At 47.2% G+C, this 21,880-nt stretch overlaps 1 protein-coding gene across 1 annotated transcript in view; it reads right to left on the bottom strand.

Annotated features, from left to right (window-relative positions):
• The window catches only part of Pygb (glycogen phosphorylase B), a 49,329-nt gene that overhangs the window by 16,407 nt on the left and 11,042 nt on the right, over nucleotides 1-21,880 (bottom strand). Inside the window, exons 2-8 of the mRNA XM_032904400.1 lie at nucleotides 12,449-12,550; nucleotides 7,523-7,601; nucleotides 5,153-5,256; nucleotides 3,209-3,340; nucleotides 1,544-1,655; nucleotides 1,058-1,140; nucleotides 119-262 (exon numbers count right to left, since the gene is read on the bottom strand). Coding sequence (XP_032760291.1) covers nucleotides 119-262; nucleotides 1,058-1,140; nucleotides 1,544-1,655; nucleotides 3,209-3,340; nucleotides 5,153-5,256; nucleotides 7,523-7,601; nucleotides 12,449-12,550 — 756 coding nt within the window. The remainder of the gene's footprint in view (nucleotides 1-118; nucleotides 263-1,057; nucleotides 1,141-1,543; nucleotides 1,656-3,208; nucleotides 3,341-5,152; nucleotides 5,257-7,522; nucleotides 7,602-12,448; nucleotides 12,551-21,880) is intronic.

Below are 21,880 nucleotides of genomic sequence, written 5' to 3'. Positions count from 1 at the left end.
CACTCCACTTTTGACACACCAGGGCTGCACTGGTTTGGAAGAGACCCTGAGACTCGGGACACAATGCCAACTTCCTCCTACCCATCCCCATGACAATGAGCTCACTCCCTTCACAGACCTTGTCTGGGAAGGTCTCGAAACAGGTTCTCACTGGATCCCGGCAGCCAAACTTGGACGACTTGAACCTTCTAATGATGTCCTGGAGGGTGGCGGCCACCACAAAATACTCCTGCTTCAGCCGCAGCTCCTTTCCCTCGAAGAACTGCAAGGCAGCATTGTCAGGGAACACGCTACCAACACATAACTCAGACTCTGATGGGAGGGAGGGCCCTACATTTGCTTGTCCCTACCTCCCTGGGATCATTCTTAACCCTCCAGAGGGCCAGTTCAGGTACCCTGCTTAAGGTGGTAGGCTGTGGAGGCCTGCACGGTCAAAATAAGCCAGCCTGACAGCATGGCCTGCATGTATGCCCTCACCACAGGGTCACCTAGTTATAAGGTGTCTGGTCTATCAGTGGGAGTGACAAACCTAGGGATGAGCAGCACCTCAGTTACTCAGAACCAGCTCTCAAGACGGACACCAGGAGACACCCCACACCTGAAGTTCTGGTGTATCTAGTCTCAAGGGACAGGAGCATTTGGTTTGAGTGTCCAGCACTAATCCTTCTGCTAATATATGCATATAAAACTTTGAGGAAAGAAAACAAATTTCACTTTAAAGAGTGCGCCACCAATCAAGATAGGCAAATTCTGATGTTTTTTGGTTTTGTTTGTTTTCGTGTTGGGGCTGAGCGCAGGGCCTTGGGATGTAAAATACATGCTCTGTCACTGGGCTACATCCCTTCCAGGGCTCCTCTGACAGTAACAAGCCGACAGACACCAGACACAGACGGGAGCAGAGGATTCACCTGTCACCGCCTGACATGGAACAAGTGTGGGGTAACAGTTTTCTAAACATTTCCGGGCACTGCACCCGATGTGTGTTACCACCCCATGTACACACAGGCCTCCAGCTTAACATGTCTACCCTCTAAAGAGAGTCACAAGAGCCACTCACATTGTCATTGGGATACAGGACCCTGGAGATGTTCTCGGCCAAGTTCCTGTCCAGGACAGCTTCGATGTAGTCCCCAACGTTGACTACAGAGAGACAGAGCCCCATCAGTGCAGCCTCCTCCAGGCCCGACGGTCTTGTGAAGAGAGGCTACTACTGCCCCTCAGCAGTTTCCTGGAGAAGCCTGAGATGCCCTGGGGCCACTGTCCTCATCCTCAACAGAGGATCCACCTCCCCTCTCACAGTAACTCACTTCTGCTGGACACTACTAAGCCCCAACTCCCTTCTGGGAGACGTGTGGTCTAAATGACTATGACCCTCGACAGCTGGCGCCTGGCATCCTGTCCACTCTAACTCTTGTTTGCACAGGAGCTGTGAGGGCCACACACTTCAGCAGAGACAGGAGTGGTGACAGCAGGGCAGGAGTGGTGAGGGCCCAGTGTTGGATCCATCTAAACAGACAAGCACGGGGACACGGTGGGAACTTACAGTCCTTCAGCTTGAAGTCATTGGGTGCCTTGGCAGACCAGAGCCTCATGGTGTTGACGGTGTTGTTCTTATACCCAGGCACTGGGGTGTCATAGGGCATGGCGAGTACCACCTGGTCATAAGAAAGGACACTTAGGACCGAGTCAGCAAAGACCCCTTTCTGCCTAGCATCATTCCCCATCAGGACAGCTCCAGTTCCCCACAGCCCGACCTCCATGTTTCCATGTTCCCCCCCTTCCCCCTTCACCTATCACAGCTGCCAGCTACCTCTTCACTCCCAGGGTGCTGACCAGCCACTCTGAGCAAGGCCATCTCTGAGAGCGATGGCAGCTACACTCTGACATCTTCCCCAACCACACATACGTCTCCCAGACTCATGTACTTCAGTGTTGGCATCAGCTGAACGATCTTCCCATGCTGGCCTCTGAAGGTGCCATAGCACGGGCACCTCACCTCTGCCCCATATAGCCATGTTCTCACCTTACTCACTCTGCTTGTGCAAGTCCAGGCTCTGGCTAACTCCTATTGACACCCACTTTCACTTCCCAACATCTTTGGCAACAGTCCTCTTGTTGGTTGCCTTGACTATACCCTCTGGGTACCTAAATCAGCCCAGACAGAAACACAGCCACTCTGCCATGGTCCTTTGCAAGCAGCCTTGCAAACTCAGTTATCTCTAACATCCTTAAAAGGGCCGTGTATCCGGCTTACCAGGATTTACACTGGTATCACCTTCGTCTTCCTGTTTGCTGCCAAGCCTCTCTCCTGGCCTATACATGCCCACCTTCTGGAGGACAGGCCCAACCACCCAACTTCCCTGACTACGGATTTCAGAGCTAAGGCTCTCACTGAGTACGCCGACACAATTGTCATAAGCACACACATCTAGAACACAGGATCACTTCTCTGCTTGTTCAAGTTAAAAACCACTTTGTTAAAATGTGTTTGGCCTGCATAGCGTGGCCTTGGCCTACTCTAGCTCCAGCTGTCCTATTTAAAACTATATTTTAATATCGAACAACCTCCCCAGCCATCGGCCCTCCATGTGCGCTCATCCCTCTACATCACAGATAACCGAGGCTCACTGTCCTTACCTTGTTCCCTGCTCTCCCCTTCTCCAGGGACCAAGGTGTTTGCTCTCAGTCCTGGAGCTGATTTGTCCTCTTGCACTATCCCAGACCAGCACCACAGAAGGAGCCAGATGGGAAGGAGGGACACTAACCAAAGCCACTGGCACCCTGACCTGGAGCTTGGCTAGTGCTGACACTACAGAGCCATGGGTCACCAGGGGTGCCAGGGGACGGCAGTAGTCAGTTCTCCATAACTAACTTGGGAGCTGTTCTCATCCTCAGGGGCCTTCCTTCCAGTCAGGACATGACTCACTGGCACTGCTAGTCATCTGGTACCACAAGAACATTCGGGGCGTGGTTAGCACTGGCTAACCTATAAGACTTCTGTGTGAGGTGCACTTACTCCATTCCAAGGGGCACCCACCAAAGGTTAAGTATGGATGTATTCGGGAGATAAACCCTTCCTTGGGTGTTACCTTAAGTTCCTCAAGGAAGACATATGCCACCTGCCCAAGAGGAAGTCAAGGTGACAACAAGGCTCTCAGGGCAGCTCTTTTGCTCAACAGCAGTGTGCCCCTGGGCCAGACCTCCATACCTGTGTGTCCAGCCAGAGGACACCGTTAGGGGTGTGCTCCACCCTCCCGTAGAAGTGCACAGGCAGCATGTACTCCGGCCGCGCCTTCTCCCATGGGTTTCCGTAGCGCAGCCAGTCATCAGCTTCTTCAACCTGGAGGATAGTGAGGATGGAATTTCTCAATAGGGAAGAGAGAACACCAACAAGATAACGCTGCTCTTGACCCGGGCATGCAAAATGCAGAGATTATACAGTGCCTGACGCCAGAAACCCAGTCAAAAGTTCCAACCAAGAGAGGCCCCATGCACTACTAAAGTCACAAAGCCCTACACAACTCAGAAAAAGACACCTAAATAAAAGAATAAAAGGACACTAAAAATCACCCAAATGGAGGACTGATAGACTTGCACTATGGGTTCATCTTAAAGAAGACCACACACACACACACACACACACACACACACACACACACACACACACACACACACACAGAGGAAAATGCAGCCATGGAGCCCACTACTTGACAAAACAGTTGCTTCAAATAAGAAAAGGACAGCCACCATGTAGTTAGGCACAGTGGCACATTCCTGAAACTATTACACTTGGAGACAGAAAGATGAGAAGTTCAAAGTGAGCCTCAGCTCCTAGTGAGGGAGAGGCCAGCCTGAGCTACGTGAGGCCTTGTCTTTAAATAAGTCAGCCCTAAAGTCACAGGGCAAAACTCTGTGTGTCCCAGGCGACTGAATATGGCCTGGGAGGTATCCTATGGGAAGTCAGAGAACACATCTCTCTAGAGGATGCTGTCTAGACAAACCATACTCATCAGCCATGTCCCCAGACCTAGATCAGTGCAAAACCTGCTCCATCAGGAATCTAAAAGTTTGAGTGTATCAGGTGGGTTTTCCTCTGAACTACACAGTCCCAGCATGTTGCTCTGAAGGGTTTGTTTGTTTTAATTTATTTTGTTTTGAGACAGTCTCACATAGTTCAGGCTGACCTCAAACTCAATCTGTAGCTGAGGGTGATGTTGAACTCCTGATCTTTCTGTCTCTTCCTCTCCAAGTTTGGGATTACAAGAGTAAGTGACCACGCCCACCTGATAAAAGTGCTAGGGACTGAGCCTTGGGTATGGTAAGCAAATACTCAACCAGTGAGCTGCACCCTCCCTGAGGGGATTTTAAAAAAAAGATGGTTCTTGCAGAGAAATAAGAAATCTCTAGAGTTTTTCAGTACCACGGTGGTGTGTCCTACAGAGTAATCCCACAGTCAGCCACAGAAGCAGCGCCTTCCCAAATGCAGGAAGCAATAGGCCCACCTTTAGGCCAGGATCCTTAGTCCTTCCCCGAGAGAGCTCTGCAGGCCGCAGCCCACACAGGCCACAGCCTCACCTGCCACTCCTCAGAGGGTGGGAACCAAAGGTTTAATAATTGCTTTTGTTCTAGTCTAGTCAAGGCTATTATTTTGGAGAAGGTCTTCCTATATAGGCCTAGTTGGCTTAGAATTCAAAAACAGACTATGTTCTAAACCTGTGGCCATCCTCCTGTCTCTGATCTCTTGGGGGGCCTGAATTAGAGGCATGAGTCACCATACCCACCTTTGTTTTCTTCTCTAGTTATCAAATTGCCCCAAAAGATGAACCCCAACAGCAATACCCTTACCCCATGTACAATCATCCCTAGACACCAGCACATGGCTGGTGTTGGTGACCCTGTCTGGGGTCTTCTGAAGTTCAAATGAACCTGTGTGTCTTCCTGCATGATTTCTCTGTCACCACACAGAAGCTCTTTGCCAAGGACTCACACAGGACCGGCCTCAGCAGAGCCAACTGCTTCCTGCTCTCCTGGGCTGAGAACTAGCGAGTGCTCTCCTGGAGTACAGCGCACACTCAGTTGAACTCCAAGAGTGAACTCTCTTCCATGTATGAACGAGGACTGGAAAACAACGGACACATCAAAGGTCACCCACCTGCCAGCCATTGACAATCTTTTGGTTGAAAATCCCAAATTCATAGCGGATTCCATAGCCATACGCAGCTAGACCCAGCGTGGCCATCGAATCAAGGAAGCAAGCTGAAAGATCCAAGGAAAAGTTACAAACCATTAACAACAGAACTCAGACTGCTGGACACCAAGGTTCCACTGGGATTTGACAGGGGAGTTGACAGGGAGCCAGGGATAACCATAGCAACCTTGAGTTTCACAAAAGGGCACACTGGAGTCCCCTTACCCAAGAAGAGGGTAAAAGTGAGGACTCCCAGAGATCATGGTCAAGTCCTCCCACTGCCAGCTTCCTCTTGAATGTGCAGAGGCTTAATCTCTGTGCACTCTAAGTCTACAGCTCCGACAGCAGGGACATCTGAGCCTCTATCCATGGGAATAAGACACCGAAACCAGGCTACTGATGTGCACTTCGTGGCTGAGCAGACTAAACACCCATGCTCCATGCTCCACAGTACCACAGGGTCTGCAACAGTAGTGGAGCGGCGTGGAGCTCCAAGTGGAGCTCCTGTTTTGTTCCAATCGAAACCTCTTGAAGGAGACTGGAGGGGTGGTTCAGTCGAGAGTCCAGGTTAAATTCTCATCACCCACAAGATGGCTTACAACTGTCCTTAATCCCACTTCCAGGGAATCCTCCCTCTTCTGACCTCTGCAGTGCACACCCATACATGCAATGCCAACAGAACACGCACACACACAAAGCTATTTTTCTTGAAAAATCGGTTAAAAAAAAAACTGTCTGAGAAATAAGTAAAACTTCAAGTGTTTTGAATAAAAATGCAGAAAGAAGCTGTGTTAGATTTCTGACTTGGGCCAGGAATGATGCCTTTAATCCCAGCATTCAGGGGACATAGAAAGGTGGATCTTGGTGGATTTGAGGCCAGCCTGGTCTACATAGTGAGTCCCAGGACAGCCAGTGCTGCACAGTGAGCTCCTTTCTCAAAGCAGACAACCCGAGAAAGGAAGGAGAAAGAAGCAAGGGGGGGATACGGAGGGCACCACGGGGAACACTAGCAGGTACATGTCCGATTCACCAAATGCAAACACTAGCAGGAAAGAGGAATGAGGAAGGCCTGGACATCTGTGCTAGACTCGTTCTTCTGGGGAAGACACCGACCAATTAAGTCATGCTGGACTCACACCAGGTCAGAGAAGAGGCTGGCAGGGAGGAGGAGGAGGCATCTGGGGTCAGGCCATGCAGGGCAGGTGACAAGGAAAGGGGTCTGGCATCAAGAACAGGAAAGCACTATAGCAGGCAACAAGGTAGAGTGGGCCACCCCGAGATCAGAGGTGGGCTTACCAGGCTGGTACAAAACTTAGGAAAGAACATAGGGCCTTCCATTCAGGAAGGAACACAGGCTCTGAGCCAGCAGATTAAGGACAGGCAAGATAATGATGGCCACGTGTCATGTTGGGCAAAGAGTAGCTGAAGAGTGGTGTCCAAGACACCATGTCTGGCCAGACCCGAAGTGGGGTCGGGTGGGCAGGACAAGTCATTTCTTTAGGTCGATGCAAGTAAAATTTTATCTGAAAGAAACATGATGCCTTAGAAATCTCAAAGAATTTAGTTAACACTTGAAAACACACGTACATTTTAAAGTTAATAAAATATCAACTTCCAGAAAGGTTGGGCCTGGTTAATCTCTCTCCCTCACCCCACCACAAGCCTAGATTGCTATTTCAGCATCTATGTTTTTGTAAAGATTTATTTAATAATTCTATATAAGTATATTGTAGCTGTCTTCAGAACACCAGAAGAGGACATCGGATCCCATTACAGACGGTTATGAGCCACCATGTAGTTGCTGGGACTTGAACTCAGGACCTCTGGATGAGCAGTCAGAGCTCTTAACCACTAAGCCATCGCTCCAGCCCATGCATCCGTGTTCTTTACCTGGCTTGTACTACCCCCCAAAGTCTGTAAGACAGTCAAAGAAGTCAATGACACTTGGGGATGTTCTCAAATGTGGTAGCCATACAGAGCAGCATAGTCCAAAGCTTGGCCATATTCTAACAAAAGCCATCAGTTCACTGGGTTGGAGCCACAGCCTCAGTGGGCACGGGCAATGCTCCCAAAGCACTGGTCTTTGAATTCTAAAAGTGTTGGGGGAGGGGAGCTATGGGAACCTTCTTGGCACCACTGACCCAACACTGACAAACATGGCTGCAAGAAAATTTTCCACTTTTTCTCTAATGATGGCAAAGATTTGACATAAACACCTTTGCCCATGTCTCTGAGGGACCAGTTTATGGTAATAGATGGGTGTCAGAAACACATGTGACACTGGCCTTGCCCTGTGATCCCCCACCAAGCCAACAGGAAATAAGAATCAATTACCTGCCAGCCGCCCCAGGCCGCCATTCCCAAGGCCAGCATCCTCCTCTATTTCCTCTAGTTCTTCCAAGTCCAACCCCAACTGCAAACGAAAGCAGAGGTGACATTTCAGCATTATTGACTACGGCCCCTCCAAAAAGCTGAAAGCATTTAAATCCTGACTCTGATTTCTTTCAGACTGAAAATTCAAGGGTACAACTTAATATTAATCGGTACACAGAAGTGAAAGTTTTCAGGTATTTCAAAACCTATTAATGGTGACCATTGAAAATTAGATGTATCTAATGGGGTGTGGTGATCCTTTCTGGAATCCCAGCACTCAGGAGGCTAAAGCAGGAGGACCCCCAGTCCAACGCCAGCCGGGGCTACATATATAGTAAGATCCTTAAAGAAAAAAGAAAAAAGAGCTTAATGGTCATAAATACTTCATAATGCCAGGCTACTAACCAACTTACAGTGAGCAGATTTGACACGCTGCTTAATTATGATTTTGATGAAATCCAACATACCTATTTCTTTTGCTGACTATGCTTTTTTGATGTCAAAACACTACTTACTGCCCCATACAAGGTGTGGTGTGGTGGTTTGAACAGGAGTGGCCCCCAAAGACTTATCCCGAGTTTGAACACTTGGCCCACAGGAAATGGAGGGTGGCACTAACAGGAGGTACGGCCTTTTGGAGTAGGAGTGGCCTTGTTGGGTGAAGTAAATCACTTTGGGGGAATGGGCTTTGAGGTTTCACAAGAACAAGCCAGTCCACTTCTTACTGCCTGCTGATCTGGATGTAGGACTCTCAGCTCCATGACAGCCTGCATGCTGCCATGCTCCCCACCATAACCAAAACAGACTAAACCTCTGAAACCGTAAGTCCCCATTAAATGTTCTCCTGTATAAGAGTTGCTGTGGTCCTGGTGTCTCTTCACAGCAATACAAACCCTAAGTCGAAAGGTCATGAAGATTTACCACCGTATATTCCCCTGAAACACTGACAGCTTCTATTCTTACAGCTGAGTCTGTCAATCATTTTGATTATCTGTCCACTTGGTGTGTGTGTGTGTGTGTGTGTGTGTGTGTGTGTGTGTGTGTGTGTGTGTGTGTGTGAGAGAGAGAGAGAGAGAGAGAGAGAGAGAGAGAAAACCGCTGTGTGTGTACAGATGCTCCCGCAAGCACTCTTAACCACTGAGCCATCATCCTCCAGCTTCTAAACTTTTTGAGGACACTATCAACGGAGTGAAAAGGAACTTAAAGAATGGAAGAAAGTGTTTGTATTCCACATGTCTGGTAGGAGAGTAGTATCCAGAATAAACAGAGAAACCTAGAAACTGAGTCTGAGAAACAAGTAACGTGACTCCCAAGTGGGCAAACCCCCACTGAGCACAATGCACTCGCCACCACTGACTTCTGGGAAAGGGCAGATCCCAGCCACCAGGAAGCTGGAAACGCCATTCAGTGCCACAACACTTGCTTGGCACACACAGGGGTTCAAGTTCAAGGCCCAGCATCGCAAGAGAAAAAGAGACAGATGCTATGGCTATGACACTTCTAGCTGTAGACTATGAACTGCAGGCTCTGCGGGAACTATCTGTACTCTTGTGTTCACGGCACCATTATTCCTGATGTCAGAAGGCAGGGGCAGCCATGTTCATGAAAGATGCGTAAATGAAACATGGCACACACATAAGTGTATGTTAGCACACATAAGAGTATGCTCAGCCTTGACCAGCAATGGGGGTGAGGAGAGGATCCAGGACCCCAGGAGAGCCAGAAACACTGAGATGAGATGACCGGGACAGCAGTGCCTCAGTTTCCCTGGCCTCACTGATTCAGGTGCTGAAGGGGAGTTTGTATCTATCACTTAGTAGTTACAACCTAATGTCTTTACTTTTGCGAGGGAATTAAGTTTACTCTGTGTTAGCGGCATTACCTACATAAAAATACGTATAAAGTTGTTACTTTATTAAAAAAAAAAAAAAAAAGAGAGAGAGAGAGAGCAAGGAAGGACAAACACAGTGCAACCCAGGGGGCCCTTCAGGACACTGCTCAGGATACCCTCATGAAATACCCTGAACAGTCAAATGCAGAAACATGAAGGACAATGGTGGCTTTCAGGGGCTGAGGTGGGTAAGTAAGGCGTAGTTTGGAAATGTACAGGTTCTGCAGATGGGTGATGGTGATGGCTGCAAGTGCTGTGAACGCCCTAAATGCCATTTGCCTCTACACGAAAAATGGCTAAGACGGGAAACTTTATGTCATACAGACCTTTCCAGCAATTATTTTAAATTGAAAAATAATTTACCCTCGCCATGCAGGTTTATTTCTGGACTCTCTACGTGGTGGCTGATGTATGTGACTTTCTGCTGGCAGGACCCAGGCTTGGTGGCCGTGGTTTTATAATAAGTTCTGAAATTGGGAAGTGTGGCTCTGCTCCCTGCTTCTCTTGGAAGTCCACCCAGATATGCAGATTATTCCCTCAGACTCTGAAGAAACTGACTGGGATTTTGAAGAGGACCGGACTGAATCTACAGATCACTGTGGAGAGCTTTGCATCCTAACAATACTAGGTCCCCCAAGCTGTTAACGAAAAATGTCTTCATTTTTTTAAACCTTCCTTAGTTTCTCTCAACTTGCTTCCCGAGTAAACGCTGCATGGAGGGGGTATGTTTTTTGTTGCATTTGCACCTATTTTCTTCCTGGGGCTACGTAACAGGCAGAGCTGCCGTCCTCGCTTCACTTTGGATGAGTCGGCGGATATGTTAAGATATGGGTGGTTTCTGCAGATCGACCCTGTGTCCTGAAAACCAAGGCCAGAACTCCCCGGCCGGTTCCGTTTCTTTATGGATTTCTTACGACTTTCTAGCTCACGTCATCTGTATGTAGATGGCTTTACTTCTTTCTAATAAGGAAGCCTCTCATTTCCAGTTCTTGCTTGACCATACTCGAGATGGCGCAGAACCTACTACTTTGGGACACTGAGACCCATCGCGAGAAGACATCCTTGTGCTGTTAACCCAAGCAAGTTCAATCCAAGATGGGAGACACAGTGAGGAAGACAACAGAAACTCTGTAAGAAAAATTCATTTCCAACAAATAAACCATAAAACAGAGGGGGCAAAAAGAGATATATATATAAGCTAAGAAATTTAGGAGATGTCTCAGTGAACTTCAAACATGCTGTTTTAGAAGTTCTAAGGTACTCTGGGGCTGGAGAGACGGGTCAGCACTGAAGAGTACTGGATGTTCTTCCAGAGGACACAGGCTCAGCTTCCTGCATCACCGGTAGCTCATCTGTAATTCTAGATCCACGGGATATGATGCCCTCTTCTGGTCTCAATGGGCACTGCATGCACATGGTGTGCAAACCACCCACATGCAAAAAACAAAACAAACAAAAACCCCAAAAAACTGAAATTAAAAAAGAAAATCTTTCAGGCAGTGATGACGTACAGCTTTAATCCCAGCACTTGGGAGTCAGAGGCAGATGGGTCTCTGAGTATGAAGCCAGCCTGGTCTACAGAGTGAGTTCCAGAACAGCTAGGGCTAAACAGAAAAATCCTGTCGGAAGAGGAAGAAGAAGAAGAAGAAGAAGAAGAAGAAGAAGAAGAAGAAGAAGAAGAAGAAGAAGAAGAAGAAGAAGAAAGAAGAAGAAGAAGAAAGAAGAAGAAGAAGAAATTCTAAGGCATTTGATTGCCTGAAAAGCTGGTGTGACTAAGAAGTATGGCCAGTATCTTAAGGGTCATCACAGGGCGGGTGTATCTGAGTCCTTGTTTTCTAGAGATCATATTGAGTTAAAGTTGATGGGTGTAAATTGTTTTCCAGAGTGCTGCTGACAGGTTCACTCAGAAGAAAGCTGTTTCTTTGAAAGTCCTAGAGTGCACCATTCACATGCCATACCTTGAGAGGTGACTGCACCATGAAAGTTGTGACCTCGTGAATGGGCTGAGTCACTGATGAATGTGTAGGCTGAATGAAGACTATGAGGGGCACTTCGGGGAAGGGACCCTACATGAGTATGTTCTGTCCCCATTTCTCTGTCTTTGATTGCTGACTCTGGGAAGGGTGCAGCCCCCTCAAGCCACATGCTCGAGCCACCAAGACATGCTGCCTGTCTCAGGCCCACTGAAACTGGGAACCAAAATGAATCTTTCTTTCTTTAGATTTCTCCAAATTATTTTTTCAAAGCAATAGAATGGAGACTAACATCCTCAAAAGGAGAAGGTGGTCTCCAACAAGACTAACACCCATGCCGGACTTATGTCCTTACCAGGCTCCCAAACTCCTCCTACCTAAGCTCTGAACAAAGCAGGTGGGATGCTACGGCATAGGGGGAGGACCTCTCTAAAGACCTTCATGTACCCATGCTGCAAGGTCTCACTACTGAACTTCCCCATCTGAGACCAGTGTTCCAGAGGAGAGAGGAGAGGGGGAAGTGAGGCTGGGAGATAAGCATAGCTCTTCTGAAGCTACAAACAACTGTGTAGGAATTAGTGCAAAGAAAATGCCAGAACAGTTGGCTTCCTTGAATGAGAGGAGGGCACTTCCACACCTGCACGGCACAATGAGTTCAGGAGGATGTTTGGAGACAGGAGAGTGAAACCAAACAGATCACGACATGTTCAAAACCTACCTCTGGACTGGGAAGGGATGTACAGGCCCTGAGTTGGTCCCCAGCTCTGAAAAAAGAAAAAAAAAAAAAAAAAAAAAACCTACCTCTGGACTGGAAGAGGGATGTACATTTATTTCTAGACACTTCCATATCATAGCATCACCACTCACCCCAGTCTTCCCATAATAATTCCCTTTACTGTCTTCCCTTACAGTCTTACGCTCTCCCCTTCAGGAGAGGCACGCTCCCTCCTTGCAGGGTAGAACACCCAGGACACAGGTGTCCTAACATCAGTGGTCACTCTTCAGGGGACAGATTAAACATACCTGATAAGTGGCTTCATCGCATGCAGTCTGAAGGCCCAGGTTCACCATGGTGTTCTGCAGTGTGCGGCCCATGTAGAATTCCAGGGAAAGGTAGTAGATACGCTGAAGACAGAGAACAGAAGCGTGGTTTACCATTCTGTCCACAAACACGAGACACACAGCAGGCAGGAGTCAGAAGCATCCAGGTAGGACTTTCATGTGAACCCAATACTGACACCTTACTTGCAGGGTAGCTCTGTTCTCCTGAGTCTCCGCTGCACAGAACTGATCTCCTCTAACAGGGGACTCAGGTCACCCTAGCACCTGAGAGTGGGCTTCCCCGGCCAGCAGATTCCACAGTGAGCTAAGCTGGCCTCTTACCAACTGTGTGCCCTGAGACAGGCTCTGTTCCCAACATGAGGTAAAACAGCCTACAAAGGAAAAAATGTTTCCAAGTATTAAATATAAACAGGCCATGGTGTGTGTTCCTGTTGTTCCAGCTCCTTGGGAGGCTGAGGCAGGGGGATGGATGACTTAAGTGTGAAGTCACCTGGGTGACCTGGTGAGTGAGATTCAATGTCTCTTAGGGTGGTTTCAGGAGTGCAGACGCTGGCAACCCTAGTAAAGACATCATTCCCTCAAGGCAAAGACTGGATTTTGCTGGCTGTGAGGTAGACTTCGTTGGTGTGAGGTGTGGTGTGTGTGCTGGACTTAGTGAGGTGCTTTTAACTTGGACTGTGGCCACACACAGTACTACCAGCCTCAACAGGTTCTAGGAGCCATTGTCAAGACTCGGAAATGAATACTACACCAACAGGTGCCGACATGCGAGACATCTTGGAAGGCACTTCAGAACTATGCATTCATTCCAAGACGGGATGGCTCTTAGCCAAGTTCCCTTATCTACCTGATCAGAGTCCCCCAAAGAGGAAGATGATGCTTCTACCTTCTTACCGACACTCTGTGAGCCACAAGGCACTGACTCCCCAACAGCGTAGACTGACACTGACTGCCATGCTCCCAGGTAGACGTCTGTTGCAACCTTTTCCTCTCCCCTCAGGCCCACTCTACGAAATGTTGCTGAGTCTCTGGGCCAAGGCAACTTTACTGCAGGCCACGCCATACTGTCTACGGATTCCCTTAAAAATTGGCTTCTCCAAAGAGTTCTCCAATCAATCATTTCTTGTGTCTCTAAAAATTGCCTATACCTGCACTCCCCTCTGCCCTGTACACAGGGGATCTGAGCTGTAATCATCTGCCCACTACTTCTCATCCTAGCATGTGCTAGCAAAAGTAATGCCTGACTGGGCCTAAAAGTAGTGCCTAACCAGGCCTGCTTGGTAGGGAGGCTGAGGCAGGAGGACATCACTTTTAAAACCTGTCTGGGCAACTTACTGAGTGCCTGTGACAAAAGAACTGTGATAAAAAACTTGCAGACACGGGTTGAAGGATGGCTCAGCAGCTGAGAACACTGGATGTTTTTCTAGAGGATCTGGATTCGGTTCCCAGCAACCATACAGGGGCTCATAGCTGGCTGTAACTCCAGTGCCAAGGAATCTGCTGCCCTCTTCTGGCTCCTGCAAGCACCGGGCACAAATGCGATATCCTTATACATGACATTCATACTCACACTAAATTCAAAAAGCTCAGGATACGGCTCGGGGATAGAGCGCTCGACCTACAAGTATGAGGCAGTAGATTTAATCCCTATTACAAACAAAGCCTAGGGAGGGCAGAGGACTACACAGACTGACAGCTTCCAAAGGCTATTGGGGGACAGTGGGGGGGGGTTAACAACTAAAAGGTGTGGGTGTGCTTATCAGGGTGATGGATGCACTGTTCTTGACTGCGTTGCTAGATGCACGAGTGGATGAACACTCTCCCTGCACTCGCTCCCTCTCCAGCTCCCTTCTTGTACATTATCAGATCAAACCCAGGGCTCCCATATGCTAAGCAGGGCATGGGAGCACTTTAATCCTAGAACTCAGGAGGCAGAGGCAGGTGGATCACAGTGAGTTGGAGCCCAACCTGATCTACACTGCCAAGGTCAAGGACAGCCAGAGTTGCATGGAAAGTCCTTGCCTCAAGTAAGTAAGTAAATGAATAAGAAAACAGCCAATGAATGAATGAATGAACGAATGAATGAATGAAAAGGAAAGCAATACTCTGGGCAGTAAAGTTAGAAAATGTCTCAAGTGCCACTTACAAGCAAGGGGTAGTAAGGGACAGTCACCCACTGAGTCCTACCACCTGAGGCCATGGAAAGGCACTTCCCAGGTTCTCACAGAAGATGCTCACAAGCACACACACTTCAGTGTGATCCTTCTCACCCAAGGACACACTCAAAAACGCCTTCAAAGCATTCCCTTAGCCCACTCTTGGCAGTCCCAGGGGTTGGTGCTCCCCTGAAAACCAGGCAGGAAGATGGGTCAGGAAATATGCAAAACCACACAGCATCTTCCACAGGATTAAAGTTCATAAAGGAAAACCACCCCACCCCATTCCAAACATCAAGAACCACAAAGGATTTAACTGAGCACAGACAAGAAGGAAAACCGAGAGACAGAGGAAAATACAACCACATCTCTGGCCTGCACTGGACAGCAAACTCACACATACACAGGCTGAGTGTGAGGTACAGTCCTGTAATTCCAGACTCGGAAGGCAGACGCAGAAGGATCACAAGTTCAAGGTACAGCATATTGAGAAGGAGGGAGAACAAAAAAAAAAGTAACTTGGGATTTGGAATGCTTAACCTATGAAACAATGTATCTATGCACTGAAACATGACGTGGTCAAAACAAAAACTCACCCCTCAAAGGTTATCTCGGAATCAACAATAGCAAAGCCCGGATCAAAAATGTGGCTGAGTAAGACTGGACAAATGGACATGAAAAGAATTAAGAGGGAAAAATACTGATATTGATGAGGAAAAAACACCCAAAACAGGCAGAGTTAGTGTCCCAGAACAGGAAATAAAATGTCAAAAGGAGACAATTCCAGAACACTAAAGCTAACCATTGAAAAACTATATTAAAAATCACCAGTTAGAGTCTGACGTCTGCTCCCCCATTCTTTGCTTAATTAAATGAATTAATACTGAATTTCTATCCAAATTTCACTATCTCTTAAGTGACAGAAACACATTGCAGGGTAACTAGCAGGTCCTTAGACAGCGCTAATCACAGCAGCTGCTAACAACTAGCTGGTTCACAGCCCATTGCTTCTTCCTTTTAATCTCCTTACGCTTTATTTGCACTACACTTGAGCCAACATATTACTTTATAGAGTTTCCATAGTGAGAAGGAAGCCATAAGTCCTGTCCGGGCAAGGCTTATTAACAAATGTGAAAGCACACAGAGTCCAGCTAGAACCCAGCCGCCTAGGGAAACACTGAGTGCTAAGGTCCAGGCATAGCAATTCTTTTTCATTATGTACTGTGTACATAGTGTATTCCCGGCCTTACCCAAGCGTGAGCTTCTCCAAACTTCTCAACAGATGCCTTAAAATAAACTCTACATGAGTTGAGCACCTCTCATCTGACATTTTCTTCCTTCCTTCCTTCCTTCCTTTTCCTTTCTTCTCTTTTCTTTTTTTTCCGAAAGAGAGCTGTTGGAATAGTCAGGTCTATGCGAATACTCCAAACTCCAAAATCTAAAAACACTTATGATTCTATGCGCTTGTGATAAGAAACTGTCAACCAATATGCACTATGTCATTTCAAAAATATTTATAAATATGTATCTGTGTGCTTAACTTATAAATGAAAATATAATATTGTTACTTGATATTAACAAGGAACACGCTCTAGTGGTTATGGTGCCTCTCTAAAATATCTTACTTTGTACACATCAGCAGCCCCACTCTACTCTTCTTTCCTTAGGTCAAGAGTGTTCACTGTTTGTGTAAAGGAAGCTCTGTACAGCCTCTATTTGAAATGAAAATCGCCAGCATTGCCCCGTGCTTTGGGGCCAGCCAATAAAGTAAGTCACTGGAATACACTATGATCCTGAAATAGTCCATATGACAGCTACAAGCACCACAAAGTGACTAAGGGGCAATTAGAACATCCTGGACAAGGGAATGACACCGGCAAGGAATGCATGCAAGAGTCCATTGCGGTGCTCTGAACAGTATACAAATGAAAACTATGGTGTTGTTAATATCATAAATGGATTCAGAGGGGTCTCATAGATCTACCTCCCAAATACTCCAGGCCATTGCGCTTTGTTACACACACACACACACACACACACACACACACACACACACACACACACCACCTGACTAATACTTATTGCTGAAGACACCACACCCTTGAGTTATAGGACATGGAGAATCAGGCTGGTACCAATTGGTCGATGCATGCCTCTGGCTTTCATGGTACTCAACATACAGTAAGCGGCCCCCTAAATTCTCATCTTTCAGGGCGCTCAGCTCTCATTATCTAAGTCACATCCACTTCCTCCAAGGCTCAAAGACCATCAGGAGAGGGAGCAGAAGGAGCTTAAGTTCAAGTGGTCTGCACTGAAACATTATTTGCTGGACATGAAAGGGCTGCTGGATGCACGAACTCACAGCAGCCGTGTCTGCACGCACGAGAGAATCACTTTCCCTTCACCAGCTAGAGAACGGCAGCAGGATCCCTAAACCCTCGCATCACTGTTGGCCTTTCTCTGGAATCTGTCCATCTACCTACAGAAAGTATTTAGCCTTTGTTTGGAGATTGCTTTTGTAGTGTTTAAGAATGGAACTCCAACGCTTCCCTCATGTAAACAAGTACTCTACCCATGAGCCACTCTATAGTCTTCAACCCCCTTTTCAATGTTAAGTTAATTATTATACGCAAAGCCTACAGTACTAGGAACATCCCAGGAAAGCAGTAATGAAGCTCTCTGGCTATGCAGGTGGAAATTTGAACACAAATAGGATACAAGTAACCTTCCAAAGCAACCTTAGAAGGCAGAGGACTCCACAGATATGGAGCTGAATAGCAGCAGGTGATATTTTTTATATTGTCTTCTTTTCTGGGTTTTGAGACAAGACCTAGCTGGGTAGCCCTGACTGGCCCTGAACTTGTGATTCCCTTGCCTCTCCTGAGTGTTGAAATTACAGACATGCGTGTGCCATCATCACCACACCTGGTCCAATCACTGCTGAGCCTTTTAGACGGCACAATCCTCAGCGAACTCCTTTTCCCTCTTCTGAACAAAATCCCTAAATGAAGAGTCTCCATTTGCAGAAACGGCTGGGCACTGTGGTGGGAAAGGAAAGAGAATTTTCCACACTCTGGGCACAAAACAAAGACTTGGGCAAATGCTTTCATCAAGATAATCAAGACTGTATGTAGTCAGCTGGTCTGAGATCTGCCTTCCCGTTCCCAGGATCATGTGGCCACACTCCTTGTCTATCTAGTTCTGTGCATTTTTCATACACAAAGAATTTACCTATCAACTGACTGCCGCTGCCCGTCTAAAGACACTCATATGACACAAGCACACAATGACAGACTAGTGAGCACAGTAAACCGCAGGCCGGGTTCTGGAAGGCTCCTTGTCCCTTTAGACACTGAGAGCCATACCAGAGCCTAGGTCTTTGCCCTCCTGCTTCCTTCCTATAGGATGAACAAAGCCCAGACATTTTCCCAGTGTGAACTGAGGTCTAGTGGGAGAGGAAACACTAGGCGGTGGTGGGGCGAGGGGGAGTGGGGGGGGTGTTCTCCTACCTAGCAGACAAGACCTGCCCTTACCTTCTAAGCATAGCACAGTATCCATAATACAGCATCTCAGTTCTTCAGTTCTTGTGTGTGTTTGGGGCATGGGGTGTCACTCCTAGATCAGCCTTACAAACCAAGCACGGCATCTGCTGTAGGATATGTGGCTTGCCCGCCACAACTCCTGAGGCCTAATTTGATAAGTACTGTTGAAAGACCCCTGGAGCGGGGAGACCCTCATTCAAGTCTCGGGATGACGCGACCCCCCAAGAACTCATGTAAGACTGTCCTTGCTGTAATTTATACGAGGTTTATTGATAGGAACCAGTGCACTGGGGTCGAGACTCATATCCCATGCAGGGACAGTGGAGTTCTACGACCAGTAGCTGGGAGAAGGGGTATTTAAAGGAAGAAGCTACAACCCAAGATGGCAGGGATGGTGTCATATGAAAAATCACAAGGAGAAGTTTCCTGTCTCTCAAGATTGCTTAACTTTATGGTGCGATAGTTCCTAGGAGAAGCTTCCTGCTTCTCAAGGTTGTTCTCTAAGATTTTAATCTAACTTTATGGTCAGCTAGTTCCTGGGAAAAGCTTTCTATTATCTTTACTAGGTCAGAAATGGAATATCTAAGGGCCTTATCTTAAGTCCTTTTATCTAGTTCCTGGGAGAGCAGGCTCAAGAAATGTGACCTTTTACCTACTTACAGGTAGAGGGCAGGGTCTGGAATTTGAAGTATTTAGGGCTTCTTAGGGGTGAGATAGCATTTTTAAACTTCTGACTTCTTAGCTGCATTTTTTATTCTTTCATTCACCACTTCCAGTGGCTAGTTCTAATCACAGAACTAAATTTTAGTATCTTTATAATATTGGTCTTCTTGTCCTCCTAAAGCATGATACTGCTGGCGTAGCATCAGAATCTGAACAGCACTCATTCTTTCTCTAATGAAGGTAACTAGTTTATTTAACACACAAGGACCTATAATCAGAAGCAGAAGCAAAACTAAGAAGAGTCCCATAAGGGAAGATATCAGAGGAGTCATCCAAGGAGATCTACTAAACCAGCTCTCGAACCATCCCTCATGTGCTTCTGTCTCTGTCTTTTATCTCTCCTTAGTTCTTTAGCTTCCTCTTCTTTCTGTCTCTCTTCTTCCCTAGCTTTCTGCTCTTTTTGTCTTCTTTCTTTCTTTTTTTTTCTCAGTCTCTCTGTCTGCCTCTTACAGCTACCAGGTGCTGTCCACTTTTGTGCACAGACCCTGATCCACACTTCAACCTTACTTTCTCTGCAACTTACACTAACTCTCTCAGCGACTTAGCTTAACCCTTCAAGTTTCTGCAAGTTTTTCTTCATATCTTTTCCTTACTTTAGCCAAATTGGTGGGGCGTTTTTTCAGCCCCTCAGGGACCCACCATTGGAGTCTGACGGTAGACCTGGCACTCCCTACCTTCAGGCGTATTGAAGTCAACAGGCAGAAGTGAGGGCCTTCTATCCATGTCTGGAACATTTTTTCTGGCCCCTAGTAGGATTCTGTATTTCCTGTAACAGCTACTAACAAGCATCTCAAGTGGGATGGTGAGAAAACAAGAGAGTCCAGAAAATAGAGGTCCGCTGAAGAGGACAAATAGCATTCAGTCACACAGAAAGACAATCAAAAGATTAACAGACAAACAAAACAAAACAAAACAAAACAAAACCAAAAGTGCGCACAAAAAGAAAAAACAAGCGGCCACCGCGAGATCACCACAAAACTGACTGATTCAGATGGGAGCTTTTGTGAGCTCACCAAAGACAGAAGAAGGAGAGCGGATTCCACATCACTCTTCCTTCTCAACCACAGACAGAAGAAGGGGAGCGGATTCCACTTCACTCCTCCTTCCCAAGGGGACACCAAAGACAGATGAAGGAGAGCAGATCAAAAATAATGGTTAAGTCAAAGGTGCCCTCTGGAGGCCAGCCGACATCAAATGTCGGCCACTCCAAGGAGCAAAAAGTCTGCCACGGTCCCTTCTTAATCTCGACTGACAAGTTGTGTGCTCTAGCCTTCCAGAATACCAATGGTAACACAAAACAAAGACCTAAGACACACAGACAAAGACCACTCTAGAAATACAGACGGACAGAAGGGTGGGTCTTTTCTCCAATCCAGGAGAATCACCGAATCCTTACTGGCACCCACATGGGAATCTCCCAGGCGTCCCTGGGGTCCCTGGGGTCCCTTCTCACCTCCTGGGACGTCTCCCAGGACAGCGCAGTCAGTGAGTCCCTGGCACGTCTACCACTCACACCCACCGTCTCTCCTGAGACTCGAGCCTCCGACTCTATCTGAGACGAGAGCAACTACAAAACCAGAACTCACAGCAAATACAGACCCAGAGTTTAGCCAGCACAAAACACACAAGACAAAGACACAGACGCTATCTCACCTCCAAGTGGGCCTTCGGAGACCAGGGTGGTCACCGATCCCGGACGAGCCCCCAAATGAAAGACTTTCACTGTAGGGAAGTCTGTGTGTGAGTCATACAAATTCTGTTTTGAGACGGGATCTCACTATGTACATTAGGCCAACATTAACTCACAGAACTCTGCCTGTCTCTGCCTCCCAAGTGCTGGCACTAAATGCACCACATACCCAGCCTCTTGCAAACTTTAAATCTAGAATCATGACAATAAAGCTGTGGAAGTCATAGAAAGGGCACGGGGTGTAGCTCAGGGTAGACCATAATCAAGACCTGAATTCAAAACCTAGCACCAACAGAAGTGTGATCTGCACACATCTACGTGGGTATCTAGAGGCCAGAGGAAGGCAACAGGTATCTGACTCTACCTATTATCACTCTCCACTTTATCTCTTTGAGGCAGGGTCTTTCTGGGTTCCCCAATAGAATTATTTTTATCATTTTAAATTATATGTTTGGATGTGGGTCTGTGGGTAGCTATGTGCAGGGTTTTCAGTGCCTGTGGAGGCCAGAGATGTCAGATTGTCCTAGAGTTGGAGTTACGGACAGTTGGGAACCATCCAATGTGAGTGCTGGGAAGTACTCAGGTCTTTGCAAAAGCAACATTTTAGTCTTCATGGCCAGGGCGCCTGAACCCTTGTTTTATTTTCCTCATTCTTCCAAATGGTAAGAGTAATAAATGCGAAGTGAACACTGCTGGAGACATGTAGCACAGACTTATAATCCCAGCAGAGAGGCAGAGAAACAAGGATTTGGAGGTAGAGGCAGCTGGGGGCTACAAGGACCCTTGGCCTCAAACAATAACAAAATGCAAAACAGAATAAAGCAAAGGAGTGGAGTCTTTGTTATCCAGCCACATCTGGTTTTGTTTAAGAGGTAACTGCAAGCAAGCCCCGAGAATGGAGACTGGCTGCCAGGGGAATCCCACAGGTGACTAACGGTTGGACAGTTCGGACTCAGTCAGGCCTTGACTTCTAGGCAGATGAGGATGAGCCTGAATTGGATTCTCCTGATCCACTAGGGTGCTTGAATCGCACTGTATGCTACAACGCACCTATGTATGTTAATTCCTGGGTCAAACCCAGCCCTCTGGGCCGGCCAGACTAGCATTCCAACTGCAGAACTGAATCCTTTTCCCTTTCGTTTAATGTTAATAAACTTCCAGGCTTTACAGCATTCTGAAATTCTTTTCCATAGCAGTCCAGAACCCAGACTTATCTGATTGAGCTCTATGGTAGTTTGAATAAGAATGGTTCCCATGGACTCATACATTTGAATGCTAGGTT

Source organism: Rattus rattus, chromosome 5, assembly GCF_011064425.1.
Source record: "Rattus rattus isolate New Zealand chromosome 5, Rrattus_CSIRO_v1, whole genome shotgun sequence".
Lineage (NCBI taxonomy): Eukaryota > Metazoa > Chordata > Mammalia > Rodentia > Muridae > Rattus > Rattus rattus.
Note: the sequence above shows the minus strand (reverse complement) of the source record. Positions and strands in the feature narration are given on the sequence as shown.